At 45.6% G+C, this 19,049-nt stretch overlaps 2 protein-coding genes across 3 annotated transcripts; one reads left to right on the forward strand and one right to left on the reverse strand.

The window, feature by feature from the left end:
• Positions 1-12: 12 nt before the first annotated feature.
• Positions 13-9,008, reverse strand: KBTBD4 (kelch repeat and BTB domain containing 4). 2 transcript variants are annotated; one of them, XM_054199011.1, is made up of 4 exons: positions 8,941-9,008; positions 5,007-5,627; positions 2,349-2,455; positions 13-1,766 (listed from the first exon to the last, which is right to left on the reverse strand). In XM_054199011.1, exons 2-4 carry the CDS (start codon positions 5,596-5,598, stop codon positions 906-908), a joined length of 1,560 nt encoding a protein of 519 aa, XP_054054986.1. In that variant the 5' UTR covers positions 5,599-5,627; positions 8,941-9,008; the 3' UTR covers positions 13-905. The 2 variants fall into 2 exon arrangements, with proteins under 2 accessions (XP_054054986.1, XP_054054985.1); XM_054199010.1 differs by having other exon boundaries at positions 8,854-8,995.
• Positions 9,003-14,622, forward strand: NDUFS3 (NADH:ubiquinone oxidoreductase core subunit S3). The gene is made up of 7 exons (XM_054199039.1): positions 9,003-9,130; positions 9,239-9,304; positions 10,190-10,287; positions 10,563-10,712; positions 12,613-12,738; positions 13,031-13,150; positions 14,377-14,622. Exons 1-7 carry the CDS (start codon positions 9,085-9,087, stop codon positions 14,542-14,544), a joined length of 774 nt encoding a protein of 257 aa, XP_054055014.1. The 5' UTR covers positions 9,003-9,084; the 3' UTR covers positions 14,545-14,622.
• Positions 14,623-19,049: the final 4,427 nt, after the last annotated feature.

The raw sequence follows: 19,049 nt of genomic DNA on the forward strand, positions 1-19,049 counted from the left end.
TTGGAGCCCCATAGTTCTTCTCTCCCACACTATCAATGCTAAGCTGAACTGCAATCCACAGGAAGTTCTGTAATATTTGCAGCAAAGGAAAAGAAAACTTTGTCTCAGCAGAGACTTTATTCAGATTCTTACCCAAAGGGCTACAGTGCCAACAGAGAGGGGTAGGAGGAAGTGGTCTTAATTCCATCTTTCACCAACGCTATGTTATGATTACAGGTGGGGATTCCCTGTACAGTGAAGGAAGCCAATGCTCATAAAAATGATCTCCCTCTTTATGCTAGGTGATGACAGAGCAGTAAGCAAGTTCCCAGTTTGTTACCACTCCTCTAGGAGAAGTGCCTGAATAATGCAACCCACTAAAGGTCTCGGGGTCAGCTCTGGAATCCGCTGTAAATATTTCTGCCAATCCCTCCTTCTGCAAAAGGGACACAGGAATGTTTAAATGGGGACATCCCTGAAGGACACAGTACACATCTAACTCTGTGACTGACATGGCAGCAACACACAGCCTCCCAGGCAGTTAAAACTAGCAGTCTGGGCCAAGGAGGATATTGTCCATATGCCATAGGATTTGTTATTGGTGGATTGGTTCCAGGCTTAAAAAAGCCATTTGCTGCAGTTTGGGCCTCAAACACAAGCAGCTTATCATCAAGGGATCAAAGTAATAGCATTTAGTCCATCTGAAATCTAAGATGCAGCAGTTCAACTTTAATAGTGCTATGTAAAAGAACAGGCCCTCAGCCAGAAAGCCCGTACTACTTCTTCACAGATATAGAGGATGGGGTCTTTACTGGATGTTGTGAGCTTGCAGTAACTGGGATTGGTGCTGAGGGTGGTGGGTGCCTCTGAGCGGCACAACAGAACACCGCTGCTGCCCTTTCTGTCACAGGGCCTGTTTTTCCCGCTTAGGCCAGGACAAACTGCAGGTTAGTGAGCAGCACTTTGATGCCACTTGTGACCGTTACAACAGAGGTGGCTGGGTTAAGTTTAAAAGTATTTGCATCACCCTTTTTATAGCGGTCACGAAAGACATAGATGCTGCCATTGCAGCTGGCAATTTTCCAGAGGGACGGTACTGAGCTCCAGGCATCTGGCAGGCATAGCCGGGTGAAGCTATCCAGTAGGGGATTATAGCATAGCAGTGAATCCCCCTCTGCTACAATGAACACCACATCCTTGTGTACAGCAGCATGCATGCGCCCTGCAAAAGGCAGTACGTATGGCTTCACGTGGCATTTCTCTGTGTTGGTATCATAACACTGAATTAGCCGAGAGGGCTTGGTGAAGAAGTCCAAGTCATTTTCTTCCCCACCCAGCAGGTAAATGACACCATTAAGGTTTACACCTGCAGCTCCAGAGACTGCCACTTCCAACTGGCTGGTCTCTGTCCAGACGTTGTCTCGTACTCTGTAATATATGACGGCATTAGAGAGAGTGTCCTGTAGAGTTTTCCCCCCCAGTGAATATATTGCATCCTTGCTTGGAACAGAGACAAGGGTGTGTTGGAGCCGGTCACGGGGCAGAGGGGCACACCATTCCCAGTCTATAGTCGCGTTGTTGCACTTCCACATGCGTCGTGGAATGGAGCCACCAACGACGTATAGGTCACTACCGTGCTTGCAGGCAGCGGTGATCTGGTGACACAGGCTGTTCTGGCCACTCACGCTTATGGAGTCATCATCAGCACAATGCAGAGAGACAGCGAGTGAATGTGTACGTGATGACTCCTTTCCAATCAGGTAGATGTGAACGTTTTCTCCAATCACCTGAGAGAAAGGAGGAGTGTGTCAGCAGGACTGGACCTGTTTACATAAACATCAGTGATGCCTAAGACTGAATTTTTCAGCCTAGGACCCACGTGTGGGCCTGAGGTATGTGACCTGCTTCCCAAGTCCTGCCACCCTACAGCATGCAGGATTCAGAACCTCTCAAAGCCTTTTCAAGATACCAGTCATATCTGACATAGCAAAATAGCAACAGACTTCACTGGAACCCAAGCGTCTGCGGTTTAGGTAAGGGCTGGTTACATCACTGATGGAGTTACTATAAGGGGAATGCCAAACTCAGATTTCTGAATGGTCTCTTTGGTAACTGAGCATCTGGTGAAATAAGTTATTTGTGGCATTGCTCCAATCACTAGTGAAAGCAGCCTCAGGTTAAATTAAAAAAGCCGTCAGTTGCATTGCTACTTATGACAATGAAAGTATTCCCCACACAAGCACCATGAATTTCAACAGCATTTGTGTTTTGTGACTTTCAAGTCACACCTGTGAGCAGAATACCCTGCCTTGGGAAGTGTGAAACCAGCAAGTGCTACACCAACCCCAGAAAAGAAGGTCTTTTTATACCTTCAAACTCGATCGCAGCGTCTCTGAAAAGCCCGCTCGTTCCTCCTTGTTGAAGTTGATCCAGGTTTCTATGGCAACTGTTGGATTCTGAGAATATGGAACGCCATCTGCGGTTTGGGGACAGAAAGGCATTTATGATATCTAGACAAAGGTATATGTACTCAGGAACATCCTTTTCCTGCGACTCCCTTCCTCCACTCCCACCACAAACCCTACTTTCTAGAGAGGAAAGAAAGACAGGGAGGTTTATAGATTTTGTCAGGCATGATCATCACTCCCAGCCAGACATCTACGTGAAATTAGTTTGGATAAATATCATAAGAGAGAGCTGCCAGATCTTAAGCACTCTGGATGATTTTCAACAAAGGAACCTATGTCCGAGAGAAAGAGGGCAGGAAAGGGAACTTACATGCTTTCTGACGATGAAAAAATATTTTCTTATTTTGGTATTTAAGCAAAAAGATTCTCTTATTTGAGAATCTCAGCAGCTGCCTTTCTTTCTGGCTAGTCCTAGAAACCTATCTAGCAAAAGTCATCTGCAGAATTTTCCTTCTCTGAGCACTGTCAGACAGCTGACCCTCAAGACTGAACATCTGGTGTTGCTGCTATCCTCTTAGCATTTGGAAATCCCCAATGAGCTACTATAGCTTTCCTTAGCAGTGTGACAGTAGGAAACACTCAACAGACTGCATCAGGTTTCAGTTTGTTTCCAGACATAATTGGAAGTTTTGGTTATGCCACAAACTACTGCATCATCATCATCAGTACATTACCTAGAAGATTTTAGGTATTTACTTCCATTTTCAAAGCCAGCAATTATGCCTGTATTCATTGAGAGGCTTCCCTATGAAGGCGCTCTGATTTTGTAGTGTGCTCTCATGACAAAACATGAATTCAGTGATGATGAAGGCATCAAATTCCAACACTTTTCTCTATACTGGAAGGGAGGAGAAAAAATGTGGAACAAAAGCAGGCGTTTCAACTCTGTTTATTAGTAAAAGGGATTTCCATAAGCTATCCATCACATGTAGTGGTTAAATGGAAAAACTTTTATTTTGAAATGGGTCCTAGAGCGCAACAAAAGGTAAGCTTAATAAATTATTATTTCATAAAATTAATTTTAATCCTTGCCACTGATAACTTCCTCTATTTAATTCTCCATTAACTAAACAAAGATGCAGGAATTGCAAAAGAAAAAGGTTTTCCCTACCAGGAGTAAGAGTACATTTCAGATTTTAATCCATTTTATGAGCTAAGTTTCAGCATAAATATTGAGTAATGTTGTTCTATATATAGAAAAAGATGATGCATGGGAAAAAAGTTTTATTAAGCAATTATTTTAATTTAGGACCACAAACAGTAAAGACCATAGCCCTAAATCTACCATTATTACCTGGAATCCCATGGAAGTTAAGTGTGATTGACCTCTATGGCTTTATTTCATGATGTTAGGAATTTATTTTTTTTTAATGAACTCACAACTTAGTTTTAAAACTTTACCTAGTAGTTATCAAAATTAATCTAATTTTATCACAGTTTTTTTGAGCTATCAGTACCTATTCTCAACAGGTTTTCGACTGTGAATTTCTTTAGGTGCAATAGAGATGATACGATGCAAAATCTGTAGAGGCTCATATGCACAGTATCGACTTTAAAGGCTACTTTAAGTCTTACGGGCAGATTCGTCAGTATTCCAAAGAAGCCAGTCATGGTAGGTTTATTGTTGTAACAGCATATAAAACATATGACACACAAATTATAGTTGTTAACTCATTTACAACATTTTTTAATTAAAACAAGAAGGGGGCAATCTCTCTGGTCCCAAGTCCAGCACATTTGAATGTATGAGCTGATTCTACGTTATTGCGTCCTCTAGCAATGATACATAAACACACAAAAATGGAGTTGTGACTGCAGCAATATGGAGAGGTTTTCAAGTACTGGCTGTACCTACTAGGGCAGCAGAGAATATTTAAGGATTGGTGGCAGCTGGACTAAGTTGTCCTGTGTTGACACATCCTTCACAACACTGAGTCATTGCAACCATTACTGTGGAAGGCTATTATGTTTACAAGAAGGGCAACTACTGTATTACCTAAGATCTTACAATGCCTCTATTTCAGTCAGCTGCGTGCCTAGTCTAAATAATCCTAACAATTATATATAATTGTTAACAACACTAACACAGTATAAAAATAAGCCTTCTAACAAATGTTGAGATGTTGCATTCCTATGTTAAATGATTATGAACTAAAGCAAAAAAAAAGACTTTCATAAGATGCTCATTTCTGCTAAAGCTTCTTTGGTTTACTTTTAAATACAAAAATGCAAGAAATTGTTGGAAGTTACTAAGTTATGTTTAAAAAACCTGTAATACTTCTGACCTGTTGACTCGGGAACTCCTTGGAATTACCAACATCCTCTATGTCCCTTTTCTATAGCTTAGATGCTTCATGTCCAGTAACAATTAATAGTTGTTTTTTTTTTTTTTTTTTCTGATTAAGTTATCCAGAATGTTTTGCTTTGCTTAGCTAAGCCTCTGAATAGACAATGGTTATGAAAGCTTGGATCTTTCCATCTATCTTGTTCAATCCCTAAAAGACTCTCTGAAAGTCTCTTTCTACATCCACAATCTGGCTAGCGCCAAGATCTCCTTACCTGTAAGGATGTCTGTCAATAGGCGGAGAGGCAGGTGTAGGAACTCCTCTGTGTCTTGCAGCTGGGACAAATGTGACTTTGCACAGTGTTTGGCAGCTGTGTAGAGCTCCATGTCACTGTGTTGATCTGCCAACCACATGACCTGCAAACAGTTCCTAACCTGCACTGTACGGGCCAGAAAACGTGAGCACTCTTCAAAAAGGGCAGTCAGCTGGTACATGTCTGCCACTTCATAGGTTTCCTGCAATTCCTCTGCCCTCAGCTTTACAGTCCCATGGTAAATATAGTCCACAAGGAGCTGAAAGACACTCTCGCTAACGTCCTGCAGCTCAATCACCCGGTTGTGGGCCTCCTTTAGGTTGGAAGTGAACATAGAACGAAAAAAGCAACTCTGAGCTGAGAGGACCAAACGGTGCAGCTGGAATTCTTTGCCTTCCACTGATATTGTAACATCAGCAAAGAGCTCATCCTCCAAGCATAATTTCATAATACCCTGGGCCACGCGGCCTGAGTGGGAGCGGTCGGTGAAAGTGTAGTTCACAAAGTAGTTTTCTTCTGCAGAGGAACCTCCAGTCTCTTCTGACGAGTCCATGGTGCTGCAAAGATCAGACCTCCAGCAATCTGTAAAATCACAATAATTATATGGCTTTCTCTCTCCACTAACAAGATTATGCAGTACTTCAGGGTACAGGGAAAAATCAAACATATTGGTAAGAGGCCAGCATATTTTAGACTGAATATAAATAGCGCAACCATAAACTTTTGCTTGAGCTTCAGAATCTCAAACAACAAATAAGAAGTTGGCATAATTAAAATTATAACATATACCAAACTTCCAGTATAGTGAGCATCACACCCCATCAGACCTGGGAGATGCGCATATGTTTTCACCACTCATTTCACCGGCACAAAGAAATGCAGCAATAGTTATTCAAGTGGAAAGTCCAGCAACCACCCTAGGAAACTCACGAAGCCAGGAGAATGTGACAGCACCATAGCTGAGCTAGATGGAAAAAGGATTACAGTATCTGATAGCCTTCTATGATGGCATGACTGGATGGATAGATGAGGGGAGGGCGGTAGATGTGGTCTAGCTTGACTTAAGCAAGGTGTTCGACAGTCTCCCACAGCATCCTCATAGGGAAACTTAGGAATAGTGGGTTAGGTGAATGGACAGTAAGGTGGATAGATAACTGGTTGAAAGACAGAGCTCAGAGGGTCGTGATTAGGGGCACAGAGTCTAGTTGGAGGTCAGTGACGAGTGGTGTTCCCCAGGGGTCAGTACTGGGTCCAGTCCTCTTCAATATATTCATCAATGACCTGGATGAGGGGATAGAGTGCACCCTCAGCAAGTTTGCTGATGACACAAAGCTGGGGTGGGGGGTGGCTGACACACCAGAAGGCTGTGCCACCATACAGAGAGACCTGGACAGGTTGGAGATTTGGGCAGAGAGGAACCTTATGAAATTCAACAAGGGCAAGTGTAGGGTGCTGCACCTGGGGAGGAATAACCCCATGCACCAGTACAGGTTGGGGGCTGACCTGCTGGAGAGCAGCTCGGTGGAATGAGACCTGGGAGTCCTGGTGGACAACAGGATGACCATAAGCCAGCAATGTGCCCTTGTGGCCAAGAAGGCCAATGGCATCCTGGGATGCATCCAGAAGAGTATGTCCAGCAGGTTGAGGGAGGTCATCCTCCCCCTCTACTCTGCCTTGGTGAGGCCGCACCTGGAGTACTGTGTCCAGTTCTGGGCTCCCCGGTTCAAGAAGGACAGGGAACTGCTGGAGAGGGTGCAGCAAAGGGCTACCAAGACGATTAGGAGACTGGAATGCCTCTCTTATGAAGAAAGGCTGAGGGATTTGGGTCTCTTCAGTCTGGAAAAAAGATGGCTGAGGGGGGACCTTATCAACACTTTTAAATACTTAAAGGGTGGGTGTCAGGAGGATGGGGCCAGGCTCTTTTCAGTGGTGACCAGCGACAGGACAAGAAGTAATAGGCACAAACTTGAGCATAGGAAGTTCCACCTAAACACAAGGGGGAACTTCTTTACCCTGAGGGTGGCAGAGCACTGGAACAGGCTGCCCAGAGAGGTGGTCGAGTCTCCAACTCTGGAGACATTCAAAACCCGCCTGGACGCGTTCCTGTGCCACCTGCTCTAGGTGACCCTGCTCTGGCAGGGGGGTTGGACTAGATGATCTCCAGAGGTCCCTTCCAACCCTATGATTCTATGATCATACTAACAAAGAGCACAGACAGCAGTTCCTATCATCCAAAACCAACATAATGAATCTGTGTGGTGGTATCAAGTAAGGTGAACTTGCTTTTACCAAACGGATGTGCAAGAAGTCTGCCAGACATAACCACCAGTCCTTCAAGCTAACCAGATGAGATAACTGATGGTTATACTCAGTTTGTTAATGCGCCAGACACCTTCAGCATGGAAAATAACCTGTTACATGTTGTTAGCCACTGTTTCCCAACTGGCAAGGAGAACTCAATTTAAAAGATAACACCTTTATCTTTTAAAGTGAGGTACCAGAGATTGTTTGCAGAGCTCCAAGCAGTTTGTGGGTCAGAAAAGGTTCTGAACCAGAGAAAGACCTCTGAAGAAGAGAGCTCTCTTTTAACGTATCTCTTGACAGCATTAAGAGCAAATAGACACATGCCTGCATTCACTTTAAACTTAATTTTACACCTGAACTAGCAGCCATGGTGACTGATATCAAGAATTTCTGATTGATAATTTCTGATCAATTAATACTGAACATGATTTCCAGTGCAATGTTTCCCAAAGATGGGATTTTTCTCCAGGAGACTCATAGTTACTCTTCCATGCTTTATTTTGTCAAACATGTATTTTCTTACAATACCTCTGCTTGATACAGGAGAGCTCCCAAGTTCTTTGTTTACGGGAAGTAGTGCCTACATCCCCAATCGGCTACACAAGTCTGTCCCATTCCTGATGATGGCCTGCCTTAATTATACCCTTATTGTGATTTTACAAGAGTTCTGGTCTGTCTGAAAAGTACCTATACATTAGTCTGTAAGAGACCATGCAATTAGCGCAGAACACACCAGTATGATTTTTCCAGCTTTACCAAGTAAAAGCCTATCCTGCAAATCGGCTCTCACTTCAGTTACAGCTCTCGATCCTTACAGCTGAGGTGCTCAGAAGCCACAGCCCAGAAGTGCTCACGCGGAGCACTAGGATACGAATGGATGGATGGATGACGCTGCCCTCCTGGCACAGCAGAGCCAGCCCCCCCAGCACGATTTCCAGAGGAGCGCTGCCAGGTCACGAAGCGGCTAAAGACTACCGTAAACCTCACATCCTTCTTTGCAAACACAAAGTTCCCCTTTTGCATCCATGGCCTCGCCACGATAAAGAAAGAGAGGTGCAGGAACAGTGAAGCGCCCCATAAAGCAAAACCTTACGCTCCATGCCAAAGCAATGACCTGCCGTACGCCAGGCTATAGGTGAGGACGGCGTAACCGAACCCTGGCGCACGTCCCCCCTTCCTCCTGACAGGGCCGCGGATGCCATGACAGCGCCTGGGATCACAGAACCCATACACCCAACCGACAGCGACTTCCCGCTCCGGGGGCGGGGGGGGGAAGGAAAGGAAAGCCAATTCCCGGAAAAGCAAAGGCCCCCCCATTCGGGCCACGCCAACACCATGAAACCGCCAGTGAGTGACCTCGCCCCGGCAGCGCTGCTCCAGCCCGGAGCTCTGCCAGGGCCCCTCAAGCGCGCACCCGGCACCTCCACGGAGCTCGCCGCCCCCGGGCTGCTCCCAGCCCTCCCGCCGGGCTCCCAGCCCCCACCGGGGCTCCCCCGGCACCCACCTGCGGCGCCTCCCTTCATGCCGCCGCCCTGGAGCCTCCCGCCGCCGCCGCCCCGGGGTACCCCAGCGGCTCCTCTGTGCCCCTCACCCTGCGCCAGGCGCCGCCAAGGTACTCGCCGTTTCCGGCCACCGACCCGGAAGCGTCCCGCCGGCAGCGCGGGGGGGAAGCGCGGCGACGGCGGCGCTTTTCCGCTTCCGGTCCGTGCCCTTGCCCGTCCCTGTCGCGGCGGGGATGTTGGCGGCGGCGGTGAGGGGGCTGGCGCGGGCGGCGCGGCGAGGTGAGGGCAGGGCAGGGCGCGGCGCCCGGGGTGGTGGCGGCGGCGGCGGTGGTGGTGGTACTCGGTCGGGCCGGGCCGTCGGTGAGATGTGTCCGTTTCTCTCCGCAGCTGGCGCAGGCCCGGCGGCGGCGGTGCAGGCCCGGCTGGCGGGGAGCTCCACCGCCGAGACTCGCCGTAAGTGAGCGGGAGCGGGGCGGGGGCTGCGGCGGGGCCTGGCTTGGGGGGCGGCGGCGGAGGCCTGTGCTTGTGTCCGTGTCCCGCTCCCGGCTGCCCTTCGGGAGGGTCCGTGCCGTTACGCGCCTGTTTTAGCGAGTGTTATGGGAAAGAGAGTGGTGCCCGTCACGCATAAACCTGAATTTGGGGCAAAAAAGCGGCCCCTTGGTAACCCCGCGTCCTTTCTTGTGGGCCTGCCTGCTTGTGCGGTGGAAAGTTGTGCCTGGGTAACAGCTGCAAGGCCCTGAACCTTGAGGAGTGTTTGTAATTGTAACAGCAACAACAACAAAAGCCACGTGGGTTCCTAGGGGGTTTTGATTATGAGGGGGTTGCTTAGGTACTGGCCGATCTAGAAAAAAAGATCCTTTCTAGAGCCAGGCTGAACGTCATGAGCAGTATTTGAGTTCAGATCGTTCTGTCATCTCTGCCACTTTCTTTTTCATCTTGTTATTTGCTTCTCCGTCACCTTGTTGGACTGTTCCTCTTGCTGTATTTACAGTGTACAAAAAAATTTCTGTGTAGCAGTGACATAAACTTCCTTCCTTATCAAAGTGTCTAGTTCCATGTTCTGTGTACCACAACACGTGTATGTTGCTATGGTCTAGTCTCTATTACAGCATCTAATATATTCTATTATACGTATATGTTGTGTTTAGCTTTGGATTTACCCTAAATAAACTTTGCAGGTTACTTGAACCTGAAGCTGCCTGGCTTCTGCCAGAGCTACCAAGAGACATCTAGACTGGTTAAAGGGATTTTTAAGTCAGGGGTGGCAGTTACTGCTGTTCTTGCTGTAGCTTTCTGTATTCCCTGACGTAATCTTGGGAGCTTTATTTTTCTCTTTAGCTACTGTCAGACCAAAAAATGAAGTAGAACAGAAGCAGCTATGTGCTTTTGGGGAGTACGTGGCTGAGATTCTGCCCAAGTATATCCAGCAAGTACAGGTAAGTGCTGTTCGAGAAATTGTACTGGGGGGGGGGGGCGGAACGGGACCCAGCAAACACACTACTTGTTTGCTAGCTGTTTTCAGAAGTTATTTTGGGGAAGAAGGGCTGCCAGAATTACATGAAAGTTACCGCTATTATTATGCCCCTTTTTCTGATGTCATTATGTGTCTGCTGTAACATATACTCTCTTTATTTGGGTGTTCTGCTGGATTCAGCGTAATGTTCAGTCCTGTTGGTGTTCGTGCTCATGCCCTTTGCGCTGTTTTCATCAGGTGACCTGTTTCAATGAGCTGGAACTTCTGATCCATCCAGATGGGATCATTCCAGTTCTGACCTTCCTTCGAGATCACACTAATGCCCAGTTCAAATCCTTGGCTGACTTGACTGCGGTTGATGTCCCATCTCGGCAGTACCGCTTTGAGGTAAGAACTCCTCATAGGTGCAGGACTTGGAGAGCTTTTACAAGTGCTGATGGCCGTGGGTGCCATGGCAGCTCTGACCACTTTTTTTGCTTTCTGAAAAGAAAATCCACTCTGAAATGCTGGGTTTCATTTAATCTGTTGATCATAGAAGCGGTAGCAGAACTGATATTGTGTAGGTTCTTAGTCTGGCTTTCCTTTTGTGCTCTGCTGAAAGTCTTTTTTTTTGTTTTGTTTTGTTTCGGGTTTTTTTGGTTTTTTTTGTTTGTTTGCTTGGGTTTTTTTGTTTGTTTTGTTTTGGTTTTACTAAAGTTCTAGAGACATCTTTCTAGCCAGATGTAAACTGGTGCTCTTCCTCCTTCCACTTAGGCCTGTCAGCTGCTGTTGACACAATTGATCATGTTTTCCTTTAAATCTCATCAATCTTTGTAACAATTTCCCTCTTTAAAAAAACAAAACAAACTATTTAGTTGCTTCAAAAACATTCCCTGAAAGTTGGGACCAAACAGGAGATGAGGCAGATTTTCAGAAAGCTCTCAGAAGATTTCGGTAACGGAACTTCCAGTGACTTTCAGTGAATATTGGAGATTTGGTTCCCACAGATGCTTTTGAATATTTCGCCATATAGCTTTTCAGCTGCAGAAAAATTGCAGCTGCCAATAGAAAAAGAAAAGATACATCTTTGGGGAAACCACAGACTCAGTGTTTTGTATTCTCACCTACTATTAGAAAGCGTTGTTCACAGTATTGTTGCAGAGGCGTTATTTTATTTTAACCTAGGAAGATCTGTAAAAGACAGTGGCAGAAAACACCTAGGGCTCACATGCTGTAGGGGGCTGACTGTGGTGTAGGCAGCCCTATGGACAAAGAGATGTTTGTCTTCCCTTGTCTAACTCTTGGGCAAAGTGTCTTTTGGGCAAGAGAAGTGAATTGGTAGATTTTTTAGTTCCCAGCAAGTAACAAGGCAAATGTAACATAGCTGATTTATTTTTCTCCCTTTGGTTTATTTGTGGTATTAAATCACTTACCAACAGCCACTCAGAAAGCGAGGGGTTGACAGGTTTGCCTTGTCTATATTAGCTAATCAGATGTCTGTTGTTTTCAAATATAGCTCCTTCTTGCTTTGCTAATAACGGCTTTGACTTTTAGTAACGTAACTCATGATTAGTCAAAAATCCTGAGAGTTATAAAGAGAGTTTCTTTAACTCAAAGGGCTCCAGTCTCTGAAGAAGTTGAAGATTTTTTAATTCAGGACTTTTCTTTCAAAAATCTACATTCATAGAAATAACAGAAGTATAGACCTTAATGAATTCACCTTTTCCAGCCATCTTTACAGAGGAAGTATGAAACAAGGCTACACAATTTCTTAGAAAAGGTTGGTTTGTTTTTTTTTTCCCTGTCTGCTTGTAGTAAGTATTCTGCTCCTCCTGGAGGTCCTAGTAATCCACATAAGCAGCCTTTTTATTAGTACTTCATCAGCAGAAGAGTTAGAAATTTTCCCTGGTATCCAACTACTTCGCTGAAAATTAAGCGTATTTCTTCCTAGGTTTTTCTCACTGGATGCTGAAAGTAACTGATAGCCGTTTTCTTTGTGAAAGACTATTGTCAAGTGTCCCCATCCCTTCAGTATTCTCTGTTGTTAAGATTTAGTGTCCCTCTTTACTTCAGCTTTTCTTCATCAGTCGTGTTTTCTAAATCTCACGTCATTTTCGTTACATTTCTAAGGACCAAAGAGATAAACTATTGGAACCTCGGTTGTACTAGTGTCTTTTAGTGCCCAGCTCTGAAGTGCTGAATGTGATTCTGCTGATAAAAAATATTTGAAAAAGTCTTTGCGTGCCTTTGCTTAGCCGGTACTGTGCTGCGAAGAGATCCATAAATGCCTTCTTTTATTTGGCTTCAGATTGTGTACAATCTCCTGTCGCTGCGGTTCAACAGTCGGATCCGCGTGAAGACATACACTGATGAGCTGACGCCTGTTGACTCAGCAGTGCCTGTGCACAAGGCAGCAAACTGGTATGAAAGAGAGGTGAGTGCCAGTGTACTTGGGAGCAGAGATTTTGTGGAGAGGGGCTGTGTTTTCCTGATTAAACTGATCCCCAGGGCCCTGAGAAAGAAAGGGAGAAGTGTTTCCCTGGCTGCCTTTTTGGAGTAGGAGATAAAAGGGTGTTTGATTTGCTTTTGAATGAGTTCCTGCATCGGTTTCACTGGCACTCCACAAAGCCAGGCATGTAACTGAAATTTTAGGGATGTAATACATGAAGGTTTGTGTTTGTTTTTTTTCTAATCTAATTCAGTTTACTTGGCTCCCTTTCATGTAGGTTTGGGACATGTATGGTGTTTTCTTTGCCAACCACCCTGATCTAAGGCGAATCCTCACAGACTATGGGTTTGAGGGCCATCCTTTCCGGAAGGACTTTCCGCTCTCTGGTTATGTGGAGGTAGGAGATATGCTCGTGTCTAAAGTTATCAAATCTCTCTAATACTCTTACCTGAGTGTCGGTACTGAGATGTGATTGCTTCACAATCCTTTGTCCGAAAGGCACTAAGGGCATTTCACTTAACTGTATTGCAGAGGAGATCTATAATGGAAATTTGAAGTCATTACAAAGTGTCATCTGTAATAAGGCAGCCTAAGGCCAGAGATGTCGAGCAAATTTCATGTGCTGTATACCAAAGACATTTGTCAGGCAGAGAAAGTGTTTCTGCTTTTAGCATGTCTTCTGGTAGATTAAGCTTTCCGCTGCAAGACTGGAGATTCCCAAAGGAATAAAGGACTGAACTGATCTTAATGCAGTTAGAACTCCACTTTGTTGAGTGTTTTGTAGGCCCAGATTATAAAACTCTCATTGAACTGACTCTTGCCATTTATCAAATATTTACCTCTGTATGTCAAACCACAAGTGAAATGAGTATGTTTGGTATCTGTCTGGTTTCAAATGACCGCATTGCAGAAATGGTTGTGTTTGGTGCAGCTGTAAGACTGAGTCGAGTCTCAGGAGTAAACAGTGAGGTTCCGCAAGCAACAGAGGGTTTTAAGAAAAATAGAAATACCAGCATATGCTGCAAGCGAGGACCAGGCAGGATCTCTTGAGCTGTGGTTTGGAGGTCTGGACTGGCACGGTGAGGATAAAGGAAGCCAGTCAGAAGTGTCTGGTACTCACCTGTATTTCACACTGGTTGTCTTTCTGTCCCATGTTCTGAGTGTTATGCTAAGAAGCACAACTAAAACCAAACAAAGTGACATATTATAAAGGTTCATGAGAGTGGTCCCCAGCTATGCCAGGGGGATGGGCGACCTTATTTCAGTGACTCAGGAGAAATTCCTTTGCCATAGGACAAACTAAATGTATTGTTCCATGTGGACTTCATATGGACTGTAGGCTGGGCACTCCTAATTCGGGGTGGTTAGTCAGGACACCTGTGATATATGGTACCAAAGAGAAGGGTTTTCCTGGAGAGTCCATCGGTCTTGGTGGCATCTGGAGGGCTCTGGTTTAATAATGAGGAGAGCTGAAGCTGTGTCAGAGGCCTGTGGCCTATCCATGGCACAGGAAATAGGATTGTACCAGAGGGTGGTCTGGGTCATTACTGTGTACAGTTAATAGCAGAGATGCTGTGGGGACTGTATGAAAATGACTGGCCTGTGTCCTTTGCGCTGTTCTAGGTGCGGTATGATGATGAAGTCAAACGGGTAGTGGCGGAGCCTGTGGAGCTAGCTCAGGAATTTCGCAAGTTTGATCTGAATAGTCCCTGGGAGGCGTTTCCTGCCTATCGTGCGGCTCCAGAACCCCTGAAAATAGAAGCAGGAGCCAAGAAAGAAGATGTGAAATAGCAGCGGAATGGAGCGGATGCACAGCACCATCCTTTCTGTTCTAACATAGTATTTATAATAATAAAAATTGATATGAGATTCTTGCCTGTTGTGGTCACATGAATAATGTTTTCAAACTAGATGAAAAGCAGAGGGTGAGGGATGCTAATTTACAATCCCGATAATCCAACTAGTAGATGTTTATCTGCTGCTTGGAGTTCTAAGACACTGGGTTTGTCTTTTTGGTTTGCAAATTGAAGGGAGTCCAGGCATTCCCTGTGGCTAAGATTCTTTATATACGCTGCTTCTGCTAGCTATCCCTGCAGGCGTAAATCATAACTGGAGCGCTCACTAGGAGCCTGTACTGTAGCAGCCGTGTGGCTTAAGCAATGGGACAGCAGCATTTGAGCTCCAAGGTGGGCGTCGGGAAGACTATAATAATCTAGCAAACAGGCAAAGATTTTGTAAATGGTTCTAATACAGCTGTTATTAGGACAACGCAAGATCTACCTGGATCCAGACCAAAACAATTGTGGAAATGTCTGCGTTGTTTCCTTGGGAATTAAGTCAGCTCCTGTTCTGGCAGAAGAAGGAGGAGTTGCAGGTAGCGTCTCATGTGCCACTCCCTCATGCTGGCCTTTTCTTCATAATCAAGCAGTCTACTTTCTCCAGCATCTTCAGACTGGAGTCTGCGGTCAAAAATATCTCCTTTCCCTTATCCCATAAACAAAGAGTCTATGCCTTTTTGTCACTATTCCAATTACTTTGAGCTGTGTGATATAATAGCATTACCACTATCTTTGCTCTTGTGGAAAATCTCAGCTCTCTCCAAAAAAGCTGGAAAAATACTGTAGTTTTATTCCACCCACCACCTGTTTAAATGGGATTACATTACAGCAGTCATCAATTAATAATGTTCCTTGTCCTTAGTCCAGAAAATGCATAACGCAGTTCTGCATCAGAAAGCTGACTGACCTCATTAAGATCCGAAAACTATTGTATAAGAGATTTCATAAAATAATTCACAAGCTGTTTGTAGAGATTTCCTGAATCACTACTTAAGCTTTTAAATTGTAAAAGCCCTAATTAAAAAAGAGTATGGGATGGAGGAAGGGATAGGACAACAATAGATTCAATTAAGAAAAAAACGGGACAAGTACTGATTGTGACTAGAAAGTGATCTGTTCTCAAGAATAAAGAGCTGAACCGTATGGTAGGAATCAGGTTTCATGTTTGTTTCTACCCCAGCCTTGTAAGCATGGACTTCTTAAATTCTTTTCTGTGTTGTTTTTTTTTTTTTTTCCTTTTAATGTGTTTCAGGCTGCTGTGGCTGGCAGTGTTTGGGATGTGACTCAGAACAGTGTTCTCTAGCTAAAATTAATAGCATTTGCCACTCACCTTAGAAGTTATAGATCTTTATGGGAAAGAGAAGGGAACACAAAGCAGCAGAAGTTTGGGGTTTTATGCAGTCCTTAGCTCTGCTTTGGATCTACCGTCAATTGAGGTGATTAAATAGGAAATGTACTTTTAGTCCTTCCTACAACATGTTACACAGCTGTTTCTGTTTTCTGTTGCAGTGGCTCTTTTTGCATGCCGATGCCTATTGCATAAGACAGAAAAGTTCCTGGCACCACTTCTGTTACTGTGAAAATTCTTTATAAAGGACACTTTCCGCCCCACGTTCTCCCTCCCCCATCCCAGGTTGCTTGAGGCACCACGCCAAGACTTATGGTCTATGTATCGTAAAAAAAAATGTGTTTCCCAGTACGGTAAGTCAGAAGGCTGATGGTAGCAGGAATAGAAGGAGAACGGCCGTTTAAACATAATGTTTGTGCAGAAGGAGAATTTGATTGACGTGACATCAAGAAATGTTAGACACAATGGCCTGTCAAGTTAGACAACATGCAAGGTTTGCTGAAGAATGTGTGTACTGGAGAAGTAGCCAGCCCTGTGGGGACAAGCATTGGCTCCAGCAGCTCTTTAATATGTGGAATAGTTGCTAACGGACCCAAGTCTCTCCTCATTAGAGAAGCCTGGGAGGCTGCAAAGAGAGCAATTTATTCACCCAGACGTGTTATCCCAGGGCACGAGAGGTTACGCAGCCTCACACACTAGAGGTGGAGTTGGCACACTACCTCCTCTGCTGCTCCTGAGCTCGAGGGGCCGTTCTTGCCAATGGAACCTGCTCGCTCTGGGATCCTTGTGGCTGGTGGACATTTGCTTCATGCTGAGCAAGGCTGTGGTCAGCTTGGTCAAGCACACAAAGCTCTGTTCCAAATCTTCTGTCCCTGCCTGGTCCAGACTGCCGGCCTCCACGCGGCTTCTTCGCCTGGGCTGGGTTTCTCAGCTGTAGGAGGATTATGGATGAGATGTAAGTCAGATGTAGCTGACTTACAGACACACTATTCAGAAGAGAGATATTCTGGTGCTGCGGGGACAAATAGACTTTAGGTGATGACTCACAGTCACCATGTTGAGCTTCCCCAGCTGAGTAGGTTTTGCTGCTGTTTTCCAGAACTCTGGCATTTCTCTCTGCAGCCAAGCAAGAGACTCTCGTCCTTGAGGATGAGGCTATTGACAGTGTCAGGGTATCAGCCTTCATCACAGTCTGTATAGGCCCTTATAATTGATCTCCGGTCCAAATAAAGATATGGATTTCAGCTGGGCCTTGCACTCCTGCAGAACAGAGGTTATGGGACCACTGAGGGACAGGCTGGATGACAGCATGGTGTCACCCACCACGCTGCATCCCGCGACAGCTTCTCCAAGTTGTGTGAAGCCTGAGGGAGGCTCCTTTTATGCAGTCGGTGCAGTGGGATGGGGCCCTGCCTGTCACTGTTACGCAGTCCATGGCTCCTTCAAACAGTGGGTGCTGCTCACAAACTGAAAGAAAAAGACAAGGAAAGCATTTGCAGAAGGACCAGCAGCACCATACCTGGAAAAAAGCAGTATAACAGCAGAGGTCCCGTCTGGTTATGATCTGTCTTTCAATCCTACTTCCATCAAGGTTTTCTTCCTTCTTCCCCTCCAGTGACTCAAACCTCGTCTTCCCCGAGAGCCATGTATGTCCTTCCTTCACCTCTTTCCTCAACCTTCTTCTCATCTTCCTCTCCAGACAGACCCAGGCTGGGGACTGTGGTCTCCTCAAGTTTTGGGTGAGATGTTTGAAGCAAGAAATTTCTCCAATTCTATAAGCAGAATTTTCCTTTTGTGAAGACGCTGCTATCTCCCTGCAGTCCCATCTCAAACAAACCTCTCTCCCAAAGAAGCTCCTCTGGTGCTGTATTAACCAAACCTCGTGCCTCAAACAGCTCCTGCGGTTTTTGATCCCTCATATCTTGTTCCTCTTTCCCATCTTCCTGCTTGAGGAGGTCATGGCGGAAAGGATGAAACCAGTCGATGCGCCCCTGCAGAAACCTGGCATGATGTGACATTTTGAAACTGCCCTACAACAGCCGGTATGACAAGGGGGAGGACGGTATCACCATGCAGAGGAGCATGGTTGTGCATGTTCAGCTGTGAATACCTGGCAAGGACAACATCCCTCAGGAGGAGCAGGTGCATCACCTAGCATTGCAATCGTACACGTGGGGAATGTGGGCAGCTCTCAGAAACTCAGGCTTGTTTCTGTGCACTGTGTAACTACTGCTCCTTTACAAACAGCTAAGGCATGTGTTTATCACTCTGCAATTGCCTTTCTGTGTGGGATAGTGAGGCAATTCTCCAAAATCCCCCTAGCTCAAGGCAGCGTCTACCGCTGATGCTTGTCCCCTGCCTGCCATTGTATCAGTCGGTGAAGCACAGCCTCTGAGCTTCCTCTCTTCTCCCTCCCACCAACATGGGTATCCTCCTCCAGGCACTTCACCTGCAAGCTGCTCCTAGGAGATTTTCTTGTTGACAAAATTACGTTATGGCCTTCACAAATGTTGGCCAAAATCCTGGACTCCTCCTTGTGTCACATGCCGCATGCTAAAGGGAAGCTGTTTCATGGCCCATGAGACGCAGTTCTTTTTTGCATACTGACTTCTAGGACAAAGTCATGTGTACACTGTGGATTGTAAGGCACAAAACAGGAGGCACATCAATCTCACCGCACAGATGGGTCATCAGCATTTGCCTCTTGAGTAGCACGTGCTTTGCAGTTTAATAAAAGTATCTCATCCCAGAAGAAAGGGATGCGACTGAAGCGTAAGCTGCAGAAAATATTGAAAACTGAAAGAAGCGTAGCCTGACTTGCAGACAGCCAAGGCTATGACAGAAACACGGGTCTCATTTTGATCCAAACGGAGGGTAAGAATGGCTCTGGATACAGAGGGCCCCTCCTCCTGTGGCAAATCTGTGACCCTTCCATTACGTGCTGCTTTTCTTCATAGCTGGTGTGAGTCCACATGCTGCCAGGTACAGCTACAGATCTTGGAAGTTTCGGAAGATGTGCTACTTTGCACACTGACAACTTACTAACTGGAACATCGTCTCTACCCTCAGTAAACTGTCTGGTGACAGTCCTCATGACAAACTGACACCCT

The sequence above is a fragment of the Rissa tridactyla genome, chromosome 4 (genome assembly GCF_028500815.1).
Source record: "Rissa tridactyla isolate bRisTri1 chromosome 4, bRisTri1.patW.cur.20221130, whole genome shotgun sequence".
NCBI classification, from domain to species: Eukaryota; Metazoa; Chordata; class Aves; order Charadriiformes; family Laridae; genus Rissa; species Rissa tridactyla.

What these genes read in the sequence shown, in the direction of transcription:
- NDUFS3 (XM_054199039.1), top strand. Translation starts at nt 9,085, where the DNA reads ATGTTGGCGGCGGCGGTGAGGGGGCTGGCGCGGGCGGCGCGGCGAG. An exon ending in AGTATATCCAGCAAGTACAG is followed by an intron (nt 10,288 to 10,562) that starts GTAAGTGCTGTT and finishes TGTTTTCATCAG; the next exon opens with GTGACCTGTTTCAATGAGCT. An exon ending in CAAACTGGTATGAAAGAGAG is followed by an intron (nt 12,739 to 13,030) that starts GTGAGTGCCAGT and finishes CCTTTCATGTAG; the next exon opens with GTTTGGGACATGTATGGTGT.
- KBTBD4 (XM_054199010.1), bottom strand. An exon ending in ATTGACAGACATCCTTACAG is followed by an intron (nt 2,456 to 5,006) that starts GTAAGGAGATCT and finishes CCCAAACCGCAG; the next exon opens with ATGGCGTTCCATATTCTCAG. An exon ending in CGCTGCGATCGAGTTTGAAG is followed by an intron (nt 1,767 to 2,348) that starts GTATAAAAAGAC and finishes CCTTTCTCTCAG; the next exon opens with GTGATTGGAGAAAACGTTCA.